Below are 18,929 nucleotides of genomic sequence, written 5' to 3'. Positions count from 1 at the left end.
TTTTCGCTACTACTATGGAGATTGAAGGAGACGATGGCTCGAGAATTGAGGTTGAAAGCGACGGTTTCGAGACAGTGTTTGGGAGAGGTTTAGGTTATAACACCAAAGACAGAACAGTGTCTCGCCGTCACGTTTTATTTAAAACTGAAAACAATCAAACAGAACCTAGGGTTTCATTTCAAGTTATTGGAAAGAACCCACTTTGGGTAAGAAAAAGCGGTGAAAGCGAAAGAGATATTAAGGTTTTCAGAAAGTTCGATAAAGGTGAGGTGGGTGCCGGTGACTGGTTCTGCATTTCTAGCCAAAATCCTGTTTGGTTCAATCTCAAAAAAATTGGAGCGGTTAAAGGTTTGTTTGTTCTTAGCTGTTTTTGACGTCAGTTCTATAGTAGTTTCTTTAATTGATGAAATAATCTGATGTTGGATTGGCAGAAGAAAATGATTTGGAGAGTGAGAATTTAGAAAGAAATAATCTTTCACAGATTGACCCTGTCAAAGGTTTGTCATTTTCTAGATATTTACTTCAAATTAGTGATTATAATGTCGTTCTTTTAATTATCGATCATGCAATTTTTTTTTATCTGGGGATTGCAGAGTTTGGATTTCTTGTAATTGGGCACGAGTTTGATTGCTATCCAAAGCAAAGAATTAAGGATGCCAACAATTGGGATTGGTTCATTGAAGAACCTGAGCAAGATAGTGAAGATGATGATGAGAGGTTTGAGAACAACAAAAAGAGAAAGAGAGAAAAGAAAAGTGGAGACAATTATGATGACGATGACGACGACTGGAGTGGTGAGAGTGAAGAGGATAAGGTAATTGTTGGGAAAATAAGCAAGGTTGAGAGATCAAAATACTCAACAAGATCAAAGGATAGAAAAAATAAAACCAAAACTTGTAAAGATACAGCAAGAAAGAAAGACTCTTTGCAGAAGAAAACTATGTCCATAGATAATGATGAGGATGATGAAACACTTGGAGGGTTTATTGTGAATGATGCTGACGAGGAGGAGGAGGAAAATGGAGGAGAAAGTGATGAAGAGGAAGAAGAATTTACTGATGAGGAGGAGGAGGAGCTAGAGGATTAATTGCAGTTATAAGGAACGCGCATAATTCTGGCCGACATTGTTAGATGCGTAGCTTTACTGCTAACATATATTCAGTTGTGTAGGTGTAATTATTTTGTTCTTTTGTGCTTTGTAAAATATTGTTGGTGTAATGTTTCCAGTCTACTCTGAAATTTCCTGTTTAGTTAACTCTACTTTGTTCAGCTCGTTTTACTCTCAGAAGTTTGACTACTGCCACAGTAATGCTGCAGGAAAAATTTTGGATGCCAATATGATGTCGAATTTCAACTCTTTGAAACATATGCAAATCGTACATCCATAATTGGAATAATCGAAATTTAACACACAAAGTTATAGACTTATGATTGAAATTTTAATATAACAAACATCCATTTGCATCTAAAACGTCTGAATTTTTGGACTCTATATATATATTTTACCAAGTCAAAAAGTTATGTTTTTTAAGTTCAATTTATGAATTGCAAGAAGTTAGAGATATTCGCTTAATATAAGGTATCTGAATTCAAATATATTAAAATATATTTACTCGAATTTACTTTAAATCTGTTTCCTTGTTGAATATGCTCAGAGTGTGTTGTATCCGCTAAAATCTATTTGTATAAATAAATTTTGATAATAAGACAAATACCTGATTAATAAATTCATTTAAATGTATAAATACTAATGAAATTAGAAAATAAGAATTAAATTAATAAAATATTTTATTATTAAAAAAATTATAAAACATAAATCAATCAAATAAAAATTTAAAATATAAGTAAAATATTAATATTAAATGAGTACCTATTACTTGCAAATAATAAAAATTTGCACTATATTTGAATACATCACTAGTATCAAAAATCAAACTCGAACTCGCCCAAATCCGATTATAGACTTCTTAAATTGATATTATTAAGATGAATTATCCGAAGATATCAAATTTATTCTTGTCCTTAGTTTAGTCTATAAATTTAGTGTATTCAAAAATTATATATGAAAATATATATTTTAATTACAAATCGAGGCTTTTCAAAATTTTAAATTTAATTGTTAGGAGTTCAGTTTTTAACTTAAAAGAAATTTAGAACTTAGACGAACCGTAATTTGAATAAGTCTATATTATTAAACAATCTAGTACACCCACTTAAGGAGGATCAAAGAAAGCACAAAAAGATTCACCAAAAGCTAGGATAATAATTATAATAAGAACTCATAGACGGATCTATTGTAAATCTAATGTTCTTTCAAAATGATTTTCAATAGATTTGAATCTCTGATGTGGTCTTTCTAAGGAGCTTCACATGGGTGGAAGAAACACCATAACTCTTAAGGATTTCAACAAGATTGACTAAATTGTCTTGGCTCTGCATCAAATAAAAAGTTTTCAATTGAGATCTTGCAGGATCATTATTATTTCAACAAATCAAAACTCCTTCACCAAAATACAAAATGATGAAGAGAGAATGAGATCTATGGTTGGATCTAAATAATTAAACTCAACTAAGATATTGAATAAGGAAATTATTTGATTAACAACATAATAGAGCAGGACAAAATTGAAATTATTTTGACCATAGTAGAGGAGAAAATATGAGAAAATATAAAATAAGAAGAGAGCTATTTCTGAAGAATTCTAGATAGAGGTAATGGGTTTTGTATTTGAACCGATTATAGTAGAATTGTATGTGCAAGTAGGCTACTTATTATTTGTATTTTTATCTTTTACTGAAAAAATAATACACATCCCATCGATTATGATGGATGGTAGAAAGGGAGACTTACAAGTGAAATTACCAATATGCTACTCGCTAATTCATCTAAATGCAGATTTTGCTTTTAAATGTATACACACCTCAAGTGCAGAATTGTACATTACATCATCAGTATCTATATATATCAATTTCTAAAATCTAAATTCTTTAATATATGTGTTTAATTTTTAAATCATAAATTTTTTATTTTAATATATATATATATATATATATTTATTTATTTATTTTTAATTTATAAAATTTAAATTTATATATAATTTTATAATTTTATAAATTTTTTATTAATAAATTATATTCTTTAGTCTAATTTAAAAAAATAACATATTAATTATATTTAATGTTATTTCAACTAATTTAAAAAAATAATATTTTAATATTTATCAATTAATAAATAATTTTCTAAATAGATAATGATTATTAATTTTATTTTAAAAAATAGTATATTAATTATATTTTAATATTATTAATTAATGAATTAATTTATTAATTAGATCATTATTTTGATTTTAGAAATAATATTTTAGATTATATTTTTAATATAATATTTAATAATAAATTTTTTAATTATACAATAAATTTTTAATTTTAAAAAATAATAATAACAATTATATTGGTAATATTAATTTATAAAATACTAAAATTAATTAATATATATTTTTAAAATAATTTTATATTATTATATTAATAAAATATTATAATATATAAAAATATTTAATTAATTATTTTTTAAAAAATATTATAATAATAAATATTAAAATTTTTACTATATTTATAGTTTTAATTTTATAATAAAAATAATAACACTGTGCAATATATATAAATAAAAAGATAATTGCATGACTATATTTGAGTCATATATGTGCGCATCTCTTTTGTCGCTATAAATTATATTTCTCATGCATTTTGTTTTGAGCCTCCAAAAGCGCATGATGAGATATTGGACTTTTTCCTTTCAGCAAAGCATTTCCTTTCCACGACGTCGTTTACTGGTAACGGCAGCGTTTACGGGGGACTTGGGATTACTCTGCAACACAAAAGAAAAAAATCAGAAAGCGAAAAGACCTTATTTTATTTCCCTCTCTGAAAAACCCTAGGCTAGTGAGGGTTTCTAAATTCTTGATTCACTGTTTACAGTCTCATCTCCAACTGAATGATCGGGCGTTTTGTATAGCTTCACTTTCAAATTCTAAGTTTCAAATATTATTGTTTTCTCTAGTTTTAAAAGTTAGGCAACGACAAAACAATCAAGAATCAATGGATTACGATTATCCACAAGCACAACAACGACGAACTCAGTTTGAAGATAACAATATTGTAGCCTGTAATGGCGAAGAAGAAGAAGAGGATGATTATTACGATGATAATCAACAACACCAACAGGATCATCATCAAAATCAACATGAATTAGGCGGTGCAGGTGGCAATGGGAGAAGGCAATCCCTAACTTTTAATCAGACTCGTGATAATTCTTCTTCTGATTCTTCTCAAGGGTTAGTTGGTTAGTTAGTTTTGTAGTAGATGTTTAGGGTTTCACAGCCCGAAAGTTAGAGCTTTGAATGGAGAGATTATAATTAATAATTGTGTTATTGTTGCCGGTAGAAAACTCTTTGTTGGTGGTATCTCTTGGGAAACTACTGAAGGTAAATGCTTTCTTTTCTTTTTCTTTTTCTTTCATGAGTTATATTAATATAACATTCTTGTTTGTTTCACATTCTGTGAAGGACAATGATTTTGATTGTAATTGCTGATTTAGAACCCTGTGTTATTCTAATTCCATATATCACAAATATTTTATCAAGTTGCTTTGATTGTTGTTTTACTTTGTCAAAGAATGGGAACATTATATAGGTTATTTTCTGGGTAGTAGGCACGCAGTTTAGCCATTTAATTAAAGTGTTGGGAAACAATATTAAGGTTGGCCAAAAGTTTTTAGTAGAAAACTTGTGATCCAAACTTCTCACTCCTGCTTGGTAATTTCTTAAAGAATAACTTTATTTAAGAACTAGTTACATGCTTTCTTAGAGTTTCAGACATTGTCATTTGCGCTAGAAATTTCAATGCTCTTCACCCAATGAGGAATTTTCTACTTTGGTCTTTGGGGTGCAATGGATAGTTGTGTTTCATGGGTTACTGTTTTCTGGCATGGATATAGCAGAGGACTTATCTTTCTTCATCATATCCCTTGTTATCGGTTTTTATACTGGATTAAACTGAAGTTAGGCTTTATGGGGTCTTAACTTTCCAGAAAAATCTGCAGTCTGCTGATTTTCAGAAAGCTAAATTGAGATACAGAGCTTAAAATCAAGCTTTTGATGCTCAGTGCCTTACCGCAACACACTTATGCCATTTATGAAACTCACCTCGAGCAAAAAGAAAAGCAAATTAGATGAAACATTAACTACTGATGGATGCTTTCTATTTCCTCAAGAGCTTGATGTTGATAAAACTATAACTATAGGTGTGCGTAAAAAGTAGAAGCATAATATTTACTGGTAAAGCAGTTTATCTAACCTTTCCCCCTTTGTAAACATCTGTACCACATAGACAAGGTGCCCATTTCTATTTTTGGCCGTTAGATTCTCTTAATCCAGCATCCACTCTCCTCCTATCACTTATATTGTTCATGTTGATCTGGTTTCAGAAACATTCACTAGTTACTTCAGTAAGTTTGGAGAAATCACAGACTCTGTTATTATGAGGGATAGACATTCTGGAAGGCCAAGGGGTTTTGGATTTGTAACATTTGCTGACCTGGCAGCTGCTGATAGGGTTTTGGAGGAAGACCATATCATTGATGACAGAGCGGTAATACTCCCGCTCCTTCATTAAATAGGACGTTAAAGTTTCCAATAATTTATTTGCTTCTTTTTTCCCACCTTATGAGTGATTAAAATTTCAGTTTTTTGGAGCTTATTGTAGTGCATTCTTATGCCAGGTTGAAGTAAAGAGGACAGTTCCGAGGGAGGAAATGGAGGTTAAAGGAGTTGTAAGAGCCAGGAAAATTTTTGTTGGTGGAATACCACCAACTCTGACTGAAGGTAGAGTTCAGCTGTCATGTTATATTATCTCCTTTGTAAGAAGCTAAATGATACCCTCTTTTGACTATATGGCTCTTTTTCACAGATGAACTGGGGGAGTATTTTTCTGTCTATGGCAACATTGTTGAGCACCAGATAATGCTGGATCATAAAACTGGACGATCTAGGGGCTTTGGCTTTGTCACATTTGAGACTGAAGATTCTGTTGAACAGATCTTTTCAACTGGCAGGACACATGAACTTGGAGGAAAACGGGTAAACTAAAGTTGTTAGAAAATTGGTACTATTGTTGATAGTTTTTCAAATGAAATATTTACAACTTAAGTCCTTGTTACAAATTAGGTGGAAATCAAGAAGGCTGTACCAAAGAGAAATGGTGGTGATTATGGCTCCAGTGGAAAGTATCACACTGGATTCAGCAATGGTGCAGGTGGCTATGGTGCTGGCCATAATTCAGGGGGTCTGTATGGTGGAAAAATGGGTCGAGGTTATGGTGCATATAGTGGTTATGGTGGCTACAGTGGTTATGGAGGCTACGGTGGAGGCTATGGAAGCAGTAATGGTTTTTATGGTGGCTATGGTGGATATGGTTATGGATTCGGGTATGGTAGTCCCATGATGTTTGGTAGCGGGGGATATGGAGGCAGTGGGTATGGTACCACAAGTGGTTATGGTCCCACTGCAGGATATGGCGGTGGTGGTAAAGGATTTGGAAGAAGCAGTGAGAGTGGTAGTTTTGGCAGTGTTAAGGGATATGGAAGTGGTGGTGGTGCTGGTAACGGCAGTCATGGGAGTAGTAGGGGATATGTAGGCGGTGACAATGGTGGTAGTGCTGTTACAGGAAGGTACCATCCCTACCAAAAGTGAAGGAGAATGTTTTCAGTAGGCATGGATTTCCAAGCGGGATGTTTGAAATGAAAGAGATTTCCTCTTCATGATTAAGTAAGAGTAGGTTGTTTTCAAGAAGCTACTGCTATTCTGTTGTTGCCAACCTTCTCTGCTAAATGTGAGAGGTTGACTTGACTTGGTGACGGAATGGTTTTTGTAATCTGAAAATGCAAATATTACAGTATAGTATTGGAATTTTTTCAATGCCTGGGCTTAGGACAATTGGTTTCTTTGCACAGTGAAATAGTGAGAATTTTTAGTGAAAAGAAAAAAATGGAGTATGCAGTATGGTTTAGATATTAGTGTTGGCACATAATCCACAGAATCAAACTTGTATCGAATTCCACAATCTCTACCAGTTTATACTGTTATTCCCATTCTCTGCAATTTCATGGCTGCCTTTTCGACGTTCATAATCATAAGCTTTCTACGAAAAAGACAAATCTTTGTTAAAATTAAGGCTTCTGAAGCCATGCGTTCGAGTCTTTTTTTTCTTTTTTTTAAAGCATAGAGTACGTACCCTTGTATTTATATGAGAATTACTAACGGACTTGGAGCATCTGATTTTTATTTTAAATAGCATTTTGAGAAATTTTAAATTTAAAAAATAAAATTTTTGTTTAAATTCAACGATTTTCCTTGTATTTTATTTTTTGTATTTTACTTATGTTTTATAAATTTTTATAATTTTACTATTATATTGTTATAAATATATATATAAGTAAATTTATTAAAATAATTTTATTGATTATTTAGTTAATTAGATTAACTAAGTCATTTATTAATTAATTTTATTAATAATAAAAATATCAATAATTTATTAAATATAAATCTAATTTTAAAAGTTTAATTGTATTAAGATTTTAATATTGATTTAAAATAAAATTTTAAATAATATTAAACAAAACAAATTGTAATTGAGTGAGATACAAAAGATTAATGGAATGAACAAACGCTACAGCAACTAGGGTCAAGATTGATGTTATGGGAAGTATAAGAGTGTAAAAACATGGAAATCTCGTAAGCACTTTTGAGAATTGGAATCAGTAGGTGGAAGTTTGTAATAATCATATGAGTAAAAAATACCAATTAAATTAATTAATTAAGTTGTAGCATAGTATTTGGATTTTCTACCAATAAGATAATTTGTAATTAGCAAGTTGTAGCAGGTTGTAAGTCAAACATATTTCTATGCCTTCTTTCCCTAGGGCAGAATCAATTGTTGATCAATTTTAAAGAGGAGAAACCATAGCTAGTGCACTGGTAGGAGGAGCTCTTCTCTTTTCTTTCCTTAATGTTTTGTTTAATAGGATGGCTTCTCGCTAAGTCCTTGACTTCTTCAAGGGTCGAAAACACAGTGATAAACTGGGGTTAAATGCCCCACTGGTACTAAACTTTGGTCACTTATATCCAATTGGTATCAAACTTTCAATTTGTTTCTTTTTGATACCACTCATATTATTTATGTATCTTCCGTCAGTACCAATGAGGAATCCGTCACTTATTTGCTGATGTGGCTGCTGGATTTATAAAGGATAACACACCACTTACCACATCTGTTGCTGACTCAATAAACAGTTATCCAACTCAGCAATTAACATCTCACTGAATTAAAATTGTTTAGCTTTGTATGGAATGACGGACTATATAGTAGCACCGACAATGAATCTATGAAGTAACGACAACGCATCAGTCATGGAAGCCTTTATGAATACCGATCTCTCGGCTCTCTGGCAACCCCAACAATCTTTTGTTAATGGTGGTGGGTTACCTGGTCAAGCTTTTTTCAACGGGAGTCCGGTCTAGGTTGCTGGGTTAGAACGGTTAGCTTCGTCGTCTTGTGAACGGGCTAGACAGGGTCAGATTTTTGGGTTGCAGACTTTGGTTTGTATTCCGTCAGCCAATGGAGTTGTGGAGCTGGGTTCAACTGGGTTGGATAACTGTTTGTTGAGTCAGCAACAGATGTGGCAAGTGGTATGTTATCCTTCATAAATCCGACAGCCACATCAGCAAATAAGTGCAAGATTCCTCATTGGTACTGGCGGAAGATACAGAAATAATAGAAGTGGTATAAAAAAGAAACAAATTGAAGGTTTGGTACCAATTGAAAAAAAGTGCGAAGGTTTGGTACCAGCAGGACATTTAACCCGATAAACTGCTTAAGGAGTTGCAGACAACAATGATATATATAACTTGAGTTTTTGATGATGCAGAGGAGAAGCAGATGCCATCTATGAAAGAATGGCTTGATGAGCTTAAAGATGCCATCTATGAAGCTGATGACTCGTATCAAGTCCTAAGCTCCATCTCAAAAGAAAAAGGTGATGAACTTCTTCTCTACCTATAATCCATTTAAAGAGGGAGTGAAAACAAAGTTAGAAGAAATTCTTGAGTAAATTGAACATTTGGCTAACCAGAAGGATGCTCTTGGTTTGAGAGATGGTAATGGAAAGAAACCATCTTCTCAAAAAATACCAACTTCTTTGGTTGATGAATCTGGTGTCTATGGTAGGGATGCTGATAAGGAAGCTATAACAAAGGTGATATTTAATGGTAGCAACGATATAGATTTTATTTCTATTATGGGTATGGGTGGGGTTGAAAAAACCAATCTTGCTCAACTTCTCTACAATGATAGCAGAGTGCAAGAATGGTTTGATCTCAAAGCAATGATGTGTGTCTCCAAGGAGTTTGATGTATGCAAGGTAACGAGAGATGTTCTTGAGGAGGTCATCTAGAAAAACTGCGAAGCCACCACGTTAAATCAAATTCAACTTGAGCTACAGAAGGGATTGGTGCATAAGAAATTTTTGCTTGTTTTAGATGATATTTAGAACGATAAGTATATTGTTTGGAACAGTTTGCAAAAACCTTTTAACTCTGGAGCGCTAGGGCATAAGATCATTGTTACAACACGCAATGAAAATGTAACAGCCATCGTGTGCACTGTTCCAATTCATCATCTAAAAGAATTAAATGCCGATGATTGTTGGTTCTTGTTTGCAAACCATCCTTTTGTTAATGGAAACTCCAAGAAACATTAATCCTAGAAGTTATTGGTAGAGAAATCGTGAAAAGGTGCAAAGGTTTGCCTTTAACTACAAAGGCCCTTGGGGGACTACTACGTTCTAAAAGAAAGGTGGATGAATGGGAGAAGATACTAAAGAGTGAAATGTGGGATTTGGTAAATCATGATGTTCTTCCAGCTCTAAGATTAAGCTACCATTATCTTCCTTTACCTGTAAAACGATTCTTTGCTTGTTGTTCCCTAAGGGCTATAAATTTAAGAAAGAGGACTTGATCCTTCTTTGGATGGCAGAAGGTTTTCTAGTCCAATCTAAAGGGAACAAGGAGGTAAATGAAATAGCTGAGGAGTACTTCCATGATCTTGTGTCCAGGTCATTTTTTCGAAAATCAAGAAGTCATCAATCTTATTTCATGATGCTTGATCTGATTAATGATTGTGGCTAGAGTTTTGCTCGCAGTTGGAGGGTGTTTGTGAAAATTCACGAAGCAAGAATGATAAGAAGACTCGCCATTTATCCTATGTAAAAACATATCAGGACACATCGAGGAAGCTTCAAGGCATTTATAAAGCTAAGTGTTTGCGCACTTTGATACCTTTAGGTTTTCCATGGACGTGGTAAGACATCAAATATTGACAAAGAGGTGACTCATGACTTATTACCAAAACTCAGGTGCCTTCGAGCTCTATCTCTACCTCAATATACCAGCATAGATGAATTGCAAAGTTCAATTGGAAACTTAAAGCTTCTGCGATATTTGAATGTTCATAGAACATCCAGTATTTGCCTAAATCAGTGAATAGTTTGTATAACTTGCAGACTTTAATATTGTCCAAGTGCAAGCATCTTGTTGAATTACCAACCAAAATAGAAAGGCTAATCAACTTGCATCACCTTGATATTAGACAAACAAAACTACAGAAGATGCCATTACAATTGGGGAGGTTAAAGAATCTACAAGTATTAACTGATTTCTTCATAGGAAAACAATGTGGATCTAGCATCAAGAAGCTAGGAGAGCTTCAGTATCTCTGTGGAGAACTCTTTGTTTGGAATCTTCAAAATGTTGTGGATCCTCAAGAAGCTATGAAATCCAATCTGAATAGTAAGAAAGACCTAAAAGGGGTTAGAATCGAGATGGGCTGATGAAAAAATGGATTTCATAAAAGGAAATAGTGTTACTTGAACAATTACAGTCGCATGCTAACTTAGAAGATCTTTCCATTGTTGGTTATAATGCTACAAAATTTCTAGAATGGGCAGGAGGCTTGTCCTTGTCAAATGTAGTCTCCTTGACATTCGGTAAATGTCAATGCTGCTCATTTTTGCCATCTTTTTGGCAGTTACCCTCCTTAAAAGAATTGTCAATCACTTCATTGACTGCAGGTAAGGTTGTTAGTCCTGAGTTCTATAGGAGTTGCTCATCTATGATGGCAGCCTTTAGATCCCTTGAGGTTTTAAGATTCTTCTTGGATGACATATTGGTGCGAGTGGAATTGCCATGTGAACAATGATGAACTTATAGCTTTCCCTGTCCTTAGAAAGCTGTACTTAAACAATTGTCCTAATCTTGTAACGACCCTCCCTACTCACCTTCCTTCTTTAGCAACTCTTCAAATGAAGGATTATGGAAAACTTAAACCCTTAATGACTCCAACCTTCCTCAAAATGAAGACAATGGACTATTCTCGAGACATTTTGCTCGAGAAGTTGCCTTATCGGATGCATAGACTCGTAATTAATAAATTCCTGCTAGAGGGAATAGAGCAAATAGGTGATCTTTCCACTAATTTGGAAGAAATTTAAATTAGAATTGTGATTCTCTCGGGTGCTTTTCATTAGAACTGCTACCTATGTTAAAGACTCTACAAGTTAGTGGATGTGTAATTCCTGCTCTGAAATTGAGCTATTTACATCTCCCAACACATCTCAAGAGATGCTTTGCCTATTGTACTGTATTTCCTATAGGTTGTAAACTTAAGAAACAGGAAATAGTCCTTTTATGGATGGCAGAAGGCTTTCTAGTTCAATTCACAGGAAATAAGGAGATGGAAAAAATAGGTTATGAATACTTTCATGATCTCTTATCAAGGTCCTTTCTTCAACCAATAAGTGGCGATGAATCTGGCTTCATTATGCATGATCTTCTAAATGACTTAGCTGTGTCGGTGTCCTCAAACTTTTACTTCAAATTAAAAGGTGATGATTCATGCAATATGACTGAAATCCCTCGTGATTTATATAGAGCGAAATTTTCACGGACCTTGCTACCATCAAATTTATTTTCGTTGCTTGAGAACGTTGATGATAAGCAAATGCATGATATGATCCGAAGGTTAAAGCATCTAAGAGTGCTATCTTTCTCTGGGTGTGACGGTGCACAGAAGCTGCTCGATTCAGTAAGCATTTTGAAACATTTAGGATATCCAGACCTCTCCAGAATGCTAATTAGAAAATTACCTGAAACCATTTGTTGTTATTAGACTTGCAGTTTTCTAGTTGCCTTGTTGCATTGCCTAATTCAATTGGTAACTTGAAGTATTTGCGATATTTGGATTCTTAGGAACATTAGTGAAAAAGTTACCCCAATCTACAATGAGGTTAATCAATTTGCTTCATCTTGATATTGGACAAACTTGCTTGCAAGAGATGCCACCGAAAATGGGAAAACTGATAAAGCTGCAAATATTAACTAATTTTATTGTGGGGAAAAATAGTGGATCTCGCATTAGAGAGTAGAGAGAGCTCCAGAATCTGGGGGGAAAACTTTCTATTTGGGAGCTTCAAACTGTTGTGGATGCGCAGGATGCTCTGAGAGCTAATTTAAAGGGTAAGAAGCACCTTAAGGAGTTGAAGCTAGTATGGGATGGCGACACTGATGATTCACCGCAAGAAAGAGACGTCCTTGAGCAGTTACAACCTCATACTAACTTGGAACGCATGTCAGTTTCTGGCTAAGGCCGTACAAGAGTTCCAGGCTGGGTAGGAGACTCTTTTTTCTCGAATTTAGTATCCTTGAAACTCACTTGAAGCAAATACTGCTCCTGCTTACCATCACTGGGTCAGTTACCATCTCTAGAAGATCTTTACATTGCAGCTTTTGATAAAATTGTGATTGTCGGTCCTGAATTCCATGGAAATTGCAAGTCCATGGAGAAGTCATTTAGATCCCTGAAAACTTTGAAGTTTGAGAGGATGCCACAATGGCGAGAGTGGAAAGATGAGAATGGAGCATTCCATCTCCTTTAGGAGGTTTACATAAGAGCGTGTCCCAAATTAGTAAAGGTTGTACCCGGTCACCTTCCTTCTTTAACAACACTTAAGATTGTGGATTGTCAGCAACTTGTGTTTTCACTTCTAGGGGCACCAATGATGGACAACATGCTGTTGCAAGATAATTCTCGTCATGTGAAGTTGGAGAAACTGTCTACTGGGCACGACAACGCAAAGTTGACAAATTCGACTCCATAGATTTCCTATTTGAGGGAGTAAAGAAAACAGAACGTCTTTCCCTTTCTTTAGAAGATGTTGAAATCAGAGGCTATAATACCCTCAAGTGCTTCCCGTTAGAATTCTTTCCTAGATTAAGGAGATTGTATATAGAGAGCTGTCAAAATATTGAATCCCTTTCCATGCTAGAAGCAACTCGTAGGGTCTTCGCATCTCTCATTTTCTTGGAAATTAGGCGTTGCCCAAGTTTAATATCTTTCCCTAGAGAAAGAATATCTGTTTCAAATTCAACACGCCAGAGTTGCTCAAGATTCCCTCTATCCCAAAAGCTTTGCATAAGAGGATGCCCCCGACTTACAGAGGGCCTGCCTAGTCACCTTCCTTCTTTAACAGTACTTTGAGATTGAGGAATGTCATCAGCTTGCGCCTTTATTTCCAGTGGCTCCATTAACCGTTAGGATCATGTTTAAGGATTGTTTTCATGATGTGGTGATAAAGAAATTGTCTCATGGTCAGCACAGTTTCGTAATTAGTCGATTCCACTCCGAGTTCATCTCCCTACTTCTCTACAAGAAAGAAAGATACTACTTGGTGTTCTTTGTTCCAGAATAGGAAGGATTGATATCACTGATTGTAATTCACTTAAGTGCTGCTCGTTAGGGTCATTTCCCAGATTGCAGAAACTTCACATAATTAACTGTCAAAATCTGGAATCCATTTGTCCAGCTGAACCAACTCATGGGGATTTCACATCTCTCACTTCCTTGGAAATTTCAAATTGCGGCAAGATAGTATCTTTTCCTGAAGGAGGATTACTTGCCCCAAATTTAATATTGTTGTTTTTATGGTATTGCTCAAGTTTGAAGTTGCTACCTAAACTTATGCACCTTCTTTTTCCCTATCCTTATGGAGCTGCATATAGCTTATTGTCCAGAGCTCGAGTCATTCCCCAAAAAGGGGCTCCCATCCTCTCTTTCTTCTCTCTGTATCTGTAATTGTACGAAACTTAAGTCATTCCCAGCAGGGGGTTTACCTTCTGAATTAAAATTGTTTCATATTGAAAGTTGCAACAAGCTGATCTGCGGCCAAATGCAATGGGGTTTGCAAATGCTCCCCTTGCTTTTGCACTTTAGTATTGCTGGGTATAGAGAAGAGGATATGGAATCATTTCCTAGGAAGATGAAGCTGCCCTCCACTCTTACCTCTCTTAAAATTCAGTCTCTTGAAATCTCAAGTCTCTGGACTATAAGGGGCTTTAACACCTCACTTCTCTTAGAGAACTGGAGATCAACCACTGTCCTCAGCTTCATTCTGTGCCACAAGAGCAGCTGTCATCCACGCTTGCCTATCTCATAATTAGAGATATGCAGAATATGATATCTCTGAATTACAAGGGACTTCAACAGCTTACTTCTCTTAGAAAATCGGAGATTGAGTGCTGCCCTAACCTCCAGTCCAATCCTGAAGAGGGATTGCCCTCCTCCATTTCTTTTCTATCTATCTGGAAATGTCCTTTGCTAGAAAGGAGGTGTCAACAGGAGGGAGGGGAAGATTGGCCCAAGAATTCTCACATCCCAACATAGAAATAAATTGTCATAAGATCAAGTGAGACAAAAGAAGTCTCTTTCTTTCAATCTATTCATCATGCATGCTAAGGTATTACATATTGAAAGTTTCCTTTTCTTTAAGCTATAAATCATATTTCAGAGTACATCTGGTCACATTTTTTCATTAATTCCATGTGTATTCCTGACAGGATTCCAATTCAAACTTTTCCCCTGCTATTGTGGCTACTATATTAATTTCGCTTTGAGTCTGATTCAATTCTGTATGTCGGTCGTGAGATGAGATGAACTGGAAAGCCCCAGGAGAATTGCACTATTTTTCATCTAATCAGTAAAATACTCCTTGTGTTTCTGTGTTTGTTTGTCCTCACTGCTATGTCATTTGCATTTTCTTGAAACAAAGGTCTAAACTGGAGAATGTGGAAATTGGCCTCAGATTTCGAACATCCCCTCCATAAAGATTGACAATGACTACATCAATGAGGCGAAAGATCCCAAGTTCCTGACAGCTATTCCAACACTGAGACAGAAGAGATTGAACACAAAACCAACAGTGAGACAAAAGGACTACAAGTAGATTACTATTGGCAAGACATAAAAGTGGGCAATTTTCTCCAGTCATTCATTAAAGTTGGGCCTGAAGAAGGCAGAAACCTATTTATTCTTGAGGTTCAGTTTCCTAGTCATTGTATGTTTATAAAAAGGAAAAATAAGTGTAATCTCCTCCCAATGATGTTTTTTGATCGCTCACATAGTAATCGAAATGTACTAAACCATGACTGGCTATTTGTACCAGAGCTCCTGCTTGCAAGTTCTTATAATTTGTTCTTGTAACTTTTGTGAACCGATGCATTCACTTCTCTCAAATTTGCAGAATGGTTGCAAGAATGTTGCTTTGCATATCTAAATCTTTGTTGGCAGTGTGAATGTAAAACATCCGTGCCGTTCGTTTTTATTTCTTGTAGGTTCTTTGGAGGATTCAGGTGCAACTATCTTCGACATGTCTGAGGCTGCTACAGGTTATACTCCTGTCTTGTATTCCCAATTTGTTTCAGACCCTTAAATGATCGAACAATCCAATTCTGAAACAAAACTTACAATTTCATTAAGGATTTTGAATATCTTCTTGTTATTAGAGTCACAAGATTTAATAGTTATTAGCTATTAATATAAAGAAATGAGGTTATTTCTATATTTAATTTAACTTATGTTATTTTATCTTCTTTTTTTCCTTTACATATTCAGAATTGAATAAAAAAAATTTATTTTATTTCTTGCTAGTTCAATATTTTAATTGACATATTTAACATCCAAAAAATGTCCACGTAACATTTTCCAGAAAAAATATTAACATATTGGTTTCGACTTTCTTTTAAAATCTAGAAATTTTATTTATTTTATCTATTTTAATTATATATTATGATATTTACTTTAAATCTAATTTTTGATTATTAATATTTTAATTTAATACTATATCATGTCTGGTTTTATGTTGAGCACAAATAACAAATCGAGAAAAACTAAATGAATTAGGAGTTCCTAAAATATACAATTCAAAAATGTATTATTTTACAATCTAAAATTTTAAAAAATTATTTATATAATTTTCTTAAATACTGCACTATGATATTCTTTTGATATTTTATTAATATTATTTTTTAATAAAATTATGATATCACATTCATTCTTCATCCTTATACGCATTTTTATTATCATGGAAGATTAAATAGCTACTATAAATACAAAACTATTATTTTTATGGCACTCTTAAATGACTTTTGTACTTTTATTCTAATTATATCTTTATATATCTTTTAACTGCATTTTAGAATATTTTAGTATATTTTTTGAAACACATTTTTTTATGTCATAAAAGCACACTAGTTGCTATAAATAAAAAATATAATATCATTCAATTTATGAATACCAAACATAAAAATATAAAATAAAAATAATAAATCTATCTTATTTTGTTGATTTCATAATAATACAGATTAATATAATATCATTCTAATATCTTTTAGTATACTTTTGATATTTTTTTAATAAAATTTTAAAAAATTAGAAAAATATAAAATATAAATAATAAATCTACCTGATTTTATAATAATATAAGTTAAAATAATATTCTTTTTATATTTTTTAAAATATTACTGTTAGTATCTTTTGTCTGACGAAATTTTTTTAAAAAATATAATGTTCATCAATAAATCGTTGGCTAAGCAATATAAACAAAACATACCATTTTATACCATTTCCTAATCCACCCAACATACACAACACAGAAGAAGTAAAAAAAAGAATACAATTTTCTTTTAGGCAATTAAACCTTAATTTTTTCTTATATATATAAAAGCTATGCTTTTAGCAATTACAGTTATGGAATCATATATATTCAGTTTATATTTGTAATGATTTAAACCTAATTTCACTAATGAATTAGGTTCTGTTCTTCAGGGAAAAGTAAATCCAAGAAATGATTCTTATTGAGTGAATCCGTTCAAACGATGAACATATCTAATCGAGGGAAAAAGCCTTGAAGCATGAGAGAGCAGACATGTTGGCCCTTAACTTCACCTAAAAATTTGGACTAATGATTAGCAAAAGTATTATTAATACACTTTTTTTAATTTTAATTAGGAGAAGTTAGTGATGTAATTAAGCCATGCATGAAAGATAATCATATTCATACATAGAAAAAGGACTCTAAAATTGTTGAATCCAGAATCGGTTGCATTAAAAGATTTTGCAAAACTTCAACTCTGTGACGTAAAGAGAAAGAGAATCCCTTTGAAATGTCATCATTAAATTATAAACAAGAGTCAGGCAGCTTTGATGTAATAATTAATTGGGATTGCTCATATCTTTTATGAACATTTGCTCACCTAATAAGTCTTTGTTACTAATTTATCACTACATAAATATTGAGAAACAAGAAAGCAATAAATGATTATGATTGTGAAAGTTGACTATAGATGAATCTCTCTGTTATACACCACCAACTTCATTAACTTACTATTATTATTATTATTTAAAAGGCAAACATATTCATAATTGGCTTAATAGACCATGACATATATAATAAAGAAATTATTATTTTTTGCTCTCTTCTTAAAAAGTTAAAGAAATTCAAAGAAGAGATGAATAATTATATTTTTGATGTTTTAATTTGTTAAAGAATAATAATTGAGTGGTTGAACTTTTAAAACTAATAATTAAGTATGGCAACATGTGAAAATATAACAAAATAGTGTTTTTAGCATGTCAAATATTATAAATACCAATATAAATTTTTTTATGTTAAATGAGATAAAAAAATAAAAGACATGTATTGTAAAAATAATAAAATGATAAATTTGTTCATTATATACAAACGTGTTTTTATCAAGTTATTAGAATTTTACGTGCAATAAATATTAGGATTCATGAATTGGAGATTAAGGATCAAGACAGCTAAATTGAGGATTAAAAGATATTAGAAAAGGAGATTTAGTTATATAAGATAAAACTTACTTTAATGCTATATCACTAATAAATTCATTTTAATTTTGACATATTTAATAATTTTTGCTCTCTTATATCTACCTGTATAAATCTAAAAAAATCTAAAAGTCACCTGCCAAAAACACCAATTTGTTATTTTTCTACAGATTGCAACATTCAATTATTAATTTTAAAATTTTAACCATTCGATTGTCATTTATTAACAAGTTCATACACTAAAAATATAATTATCCTAAGAAAAAATCTTCTTACTTCTCACATATAACAATACCAATCAATCCCTTGTCAACTTATTCACTCAAACATTGCAACATTTTATGCCTATTTCAAATGCATTCTCCCAACTCTCAACTAAGAAGATTTAGCATTTCTAAAAGATCAAATTAGACACTAGACATTAGGTTAAAACTATTAGGAAATAGAATTATAATAATATTTAAATTATATTTACGCATAAATCATAGATTAAATGCTTGAAAAATTGTTAGCATATAAAAAAAGTTAGCATATTAGTTTAAGATTTTAGTTTGTTTGGACTTTCCACGGCATGATGTGAATGGATAAATTTATAACATTATAGTTATTTATATATTTATTATTTATTATTTTTAAAATTT

At 32.7% G+C, this 18,929-nt stretch overlaps 3 protein-coding genes and 1 pseudogene across 3 annotated transcripts; all 4 read left to right on the top strand.

The window, feature by feature from the left end:
- The first annotated feature begins 14 nt into the window (after positions 1-14).
- On the top strand, positions 15-1,260 carry LOC8284717 (protein PXR1). The gene is made up of 3 exons (XM_002521347.4): positions 15-348; positions 432-497; positions 594-1,260. The coding sequence occupies exons 1-3, from the start codon at positions 15-17 to the stop codon at positions 1,085-1,087; spliced, it is 894 nt and encodes a 297-aa protein (XP_002521393.2). The 3' UTR covers positions 1,088-1,260.
- A 2,513-nt stretch (positions 1,261-3,773) lies between these two features.
- Positions 3,774-6,971, top strand: LOC8284716 (heterogeneous nuclear ribonucleoprotein 1). The gene is made up of 6 exons (XM_002521346.4): positions 3,774-4,331; positions 4,441-4,481; positions 5,483-5,646; positions 5,777-5,879; positions 5,965-6,134; positions 6,222-6,971. Exons 1-6 carry the CDS (start codon positions 4,096-4,098, stop codon positions 6,744-6,746), a joined length of 1,239 nt encoding a protein of 412 aa, XP_002521392.1. The 5' UTR covers positions 3,774-4,095; the 3' UTR covers positions 6,747-6,971.
- A 1,491-nt stretch (positions 6,972-8,462) lies between these two features.
- LOC125370906 lies at positions 8,463-10,238 on the top strand (annotated as a pseudogene).
- A 3,911-nt stretch (positions 10,239-14,149) lies between these two features.
- On the top strand, positions 14,150-14,826 carry LOC8284715 (putative disease resistance protein At3g14460). Its single transcript, XM_048378346.1, has 2 exons — positions 14,150-14,460; positions 14,520-14,826. The coding sequence occupies exons 1-2, from the start codon at positions 14,150-14,152 to the stop codon at positions 14,824-14,826; spliced, it is 618 nt and encodes a 205-aa protein (XP_048234303.1).
- The last annotated feature ends 4,103 nt before the right edge of the window (positions 14,827-18,929 follow it).

Source organism: Ricinus communis, chromosome 8, assembly GCF_019578655.1.
Source record: "Ricinus communis isolate WT05 ecotype wild-type chromosome 8, ASM1957865v1, whole genome shotgun sequence".
Taxonomy (NCBI): Eukaryota; Viridiplantae; Streptophyta; class Magnoliopsida; order Malpighiales; family Euphorbiaceae; genus Ricinus; species Ricinus communis.
This window is presented reverse-complemented; position numbering and strand designations above follow the sequence as displayed.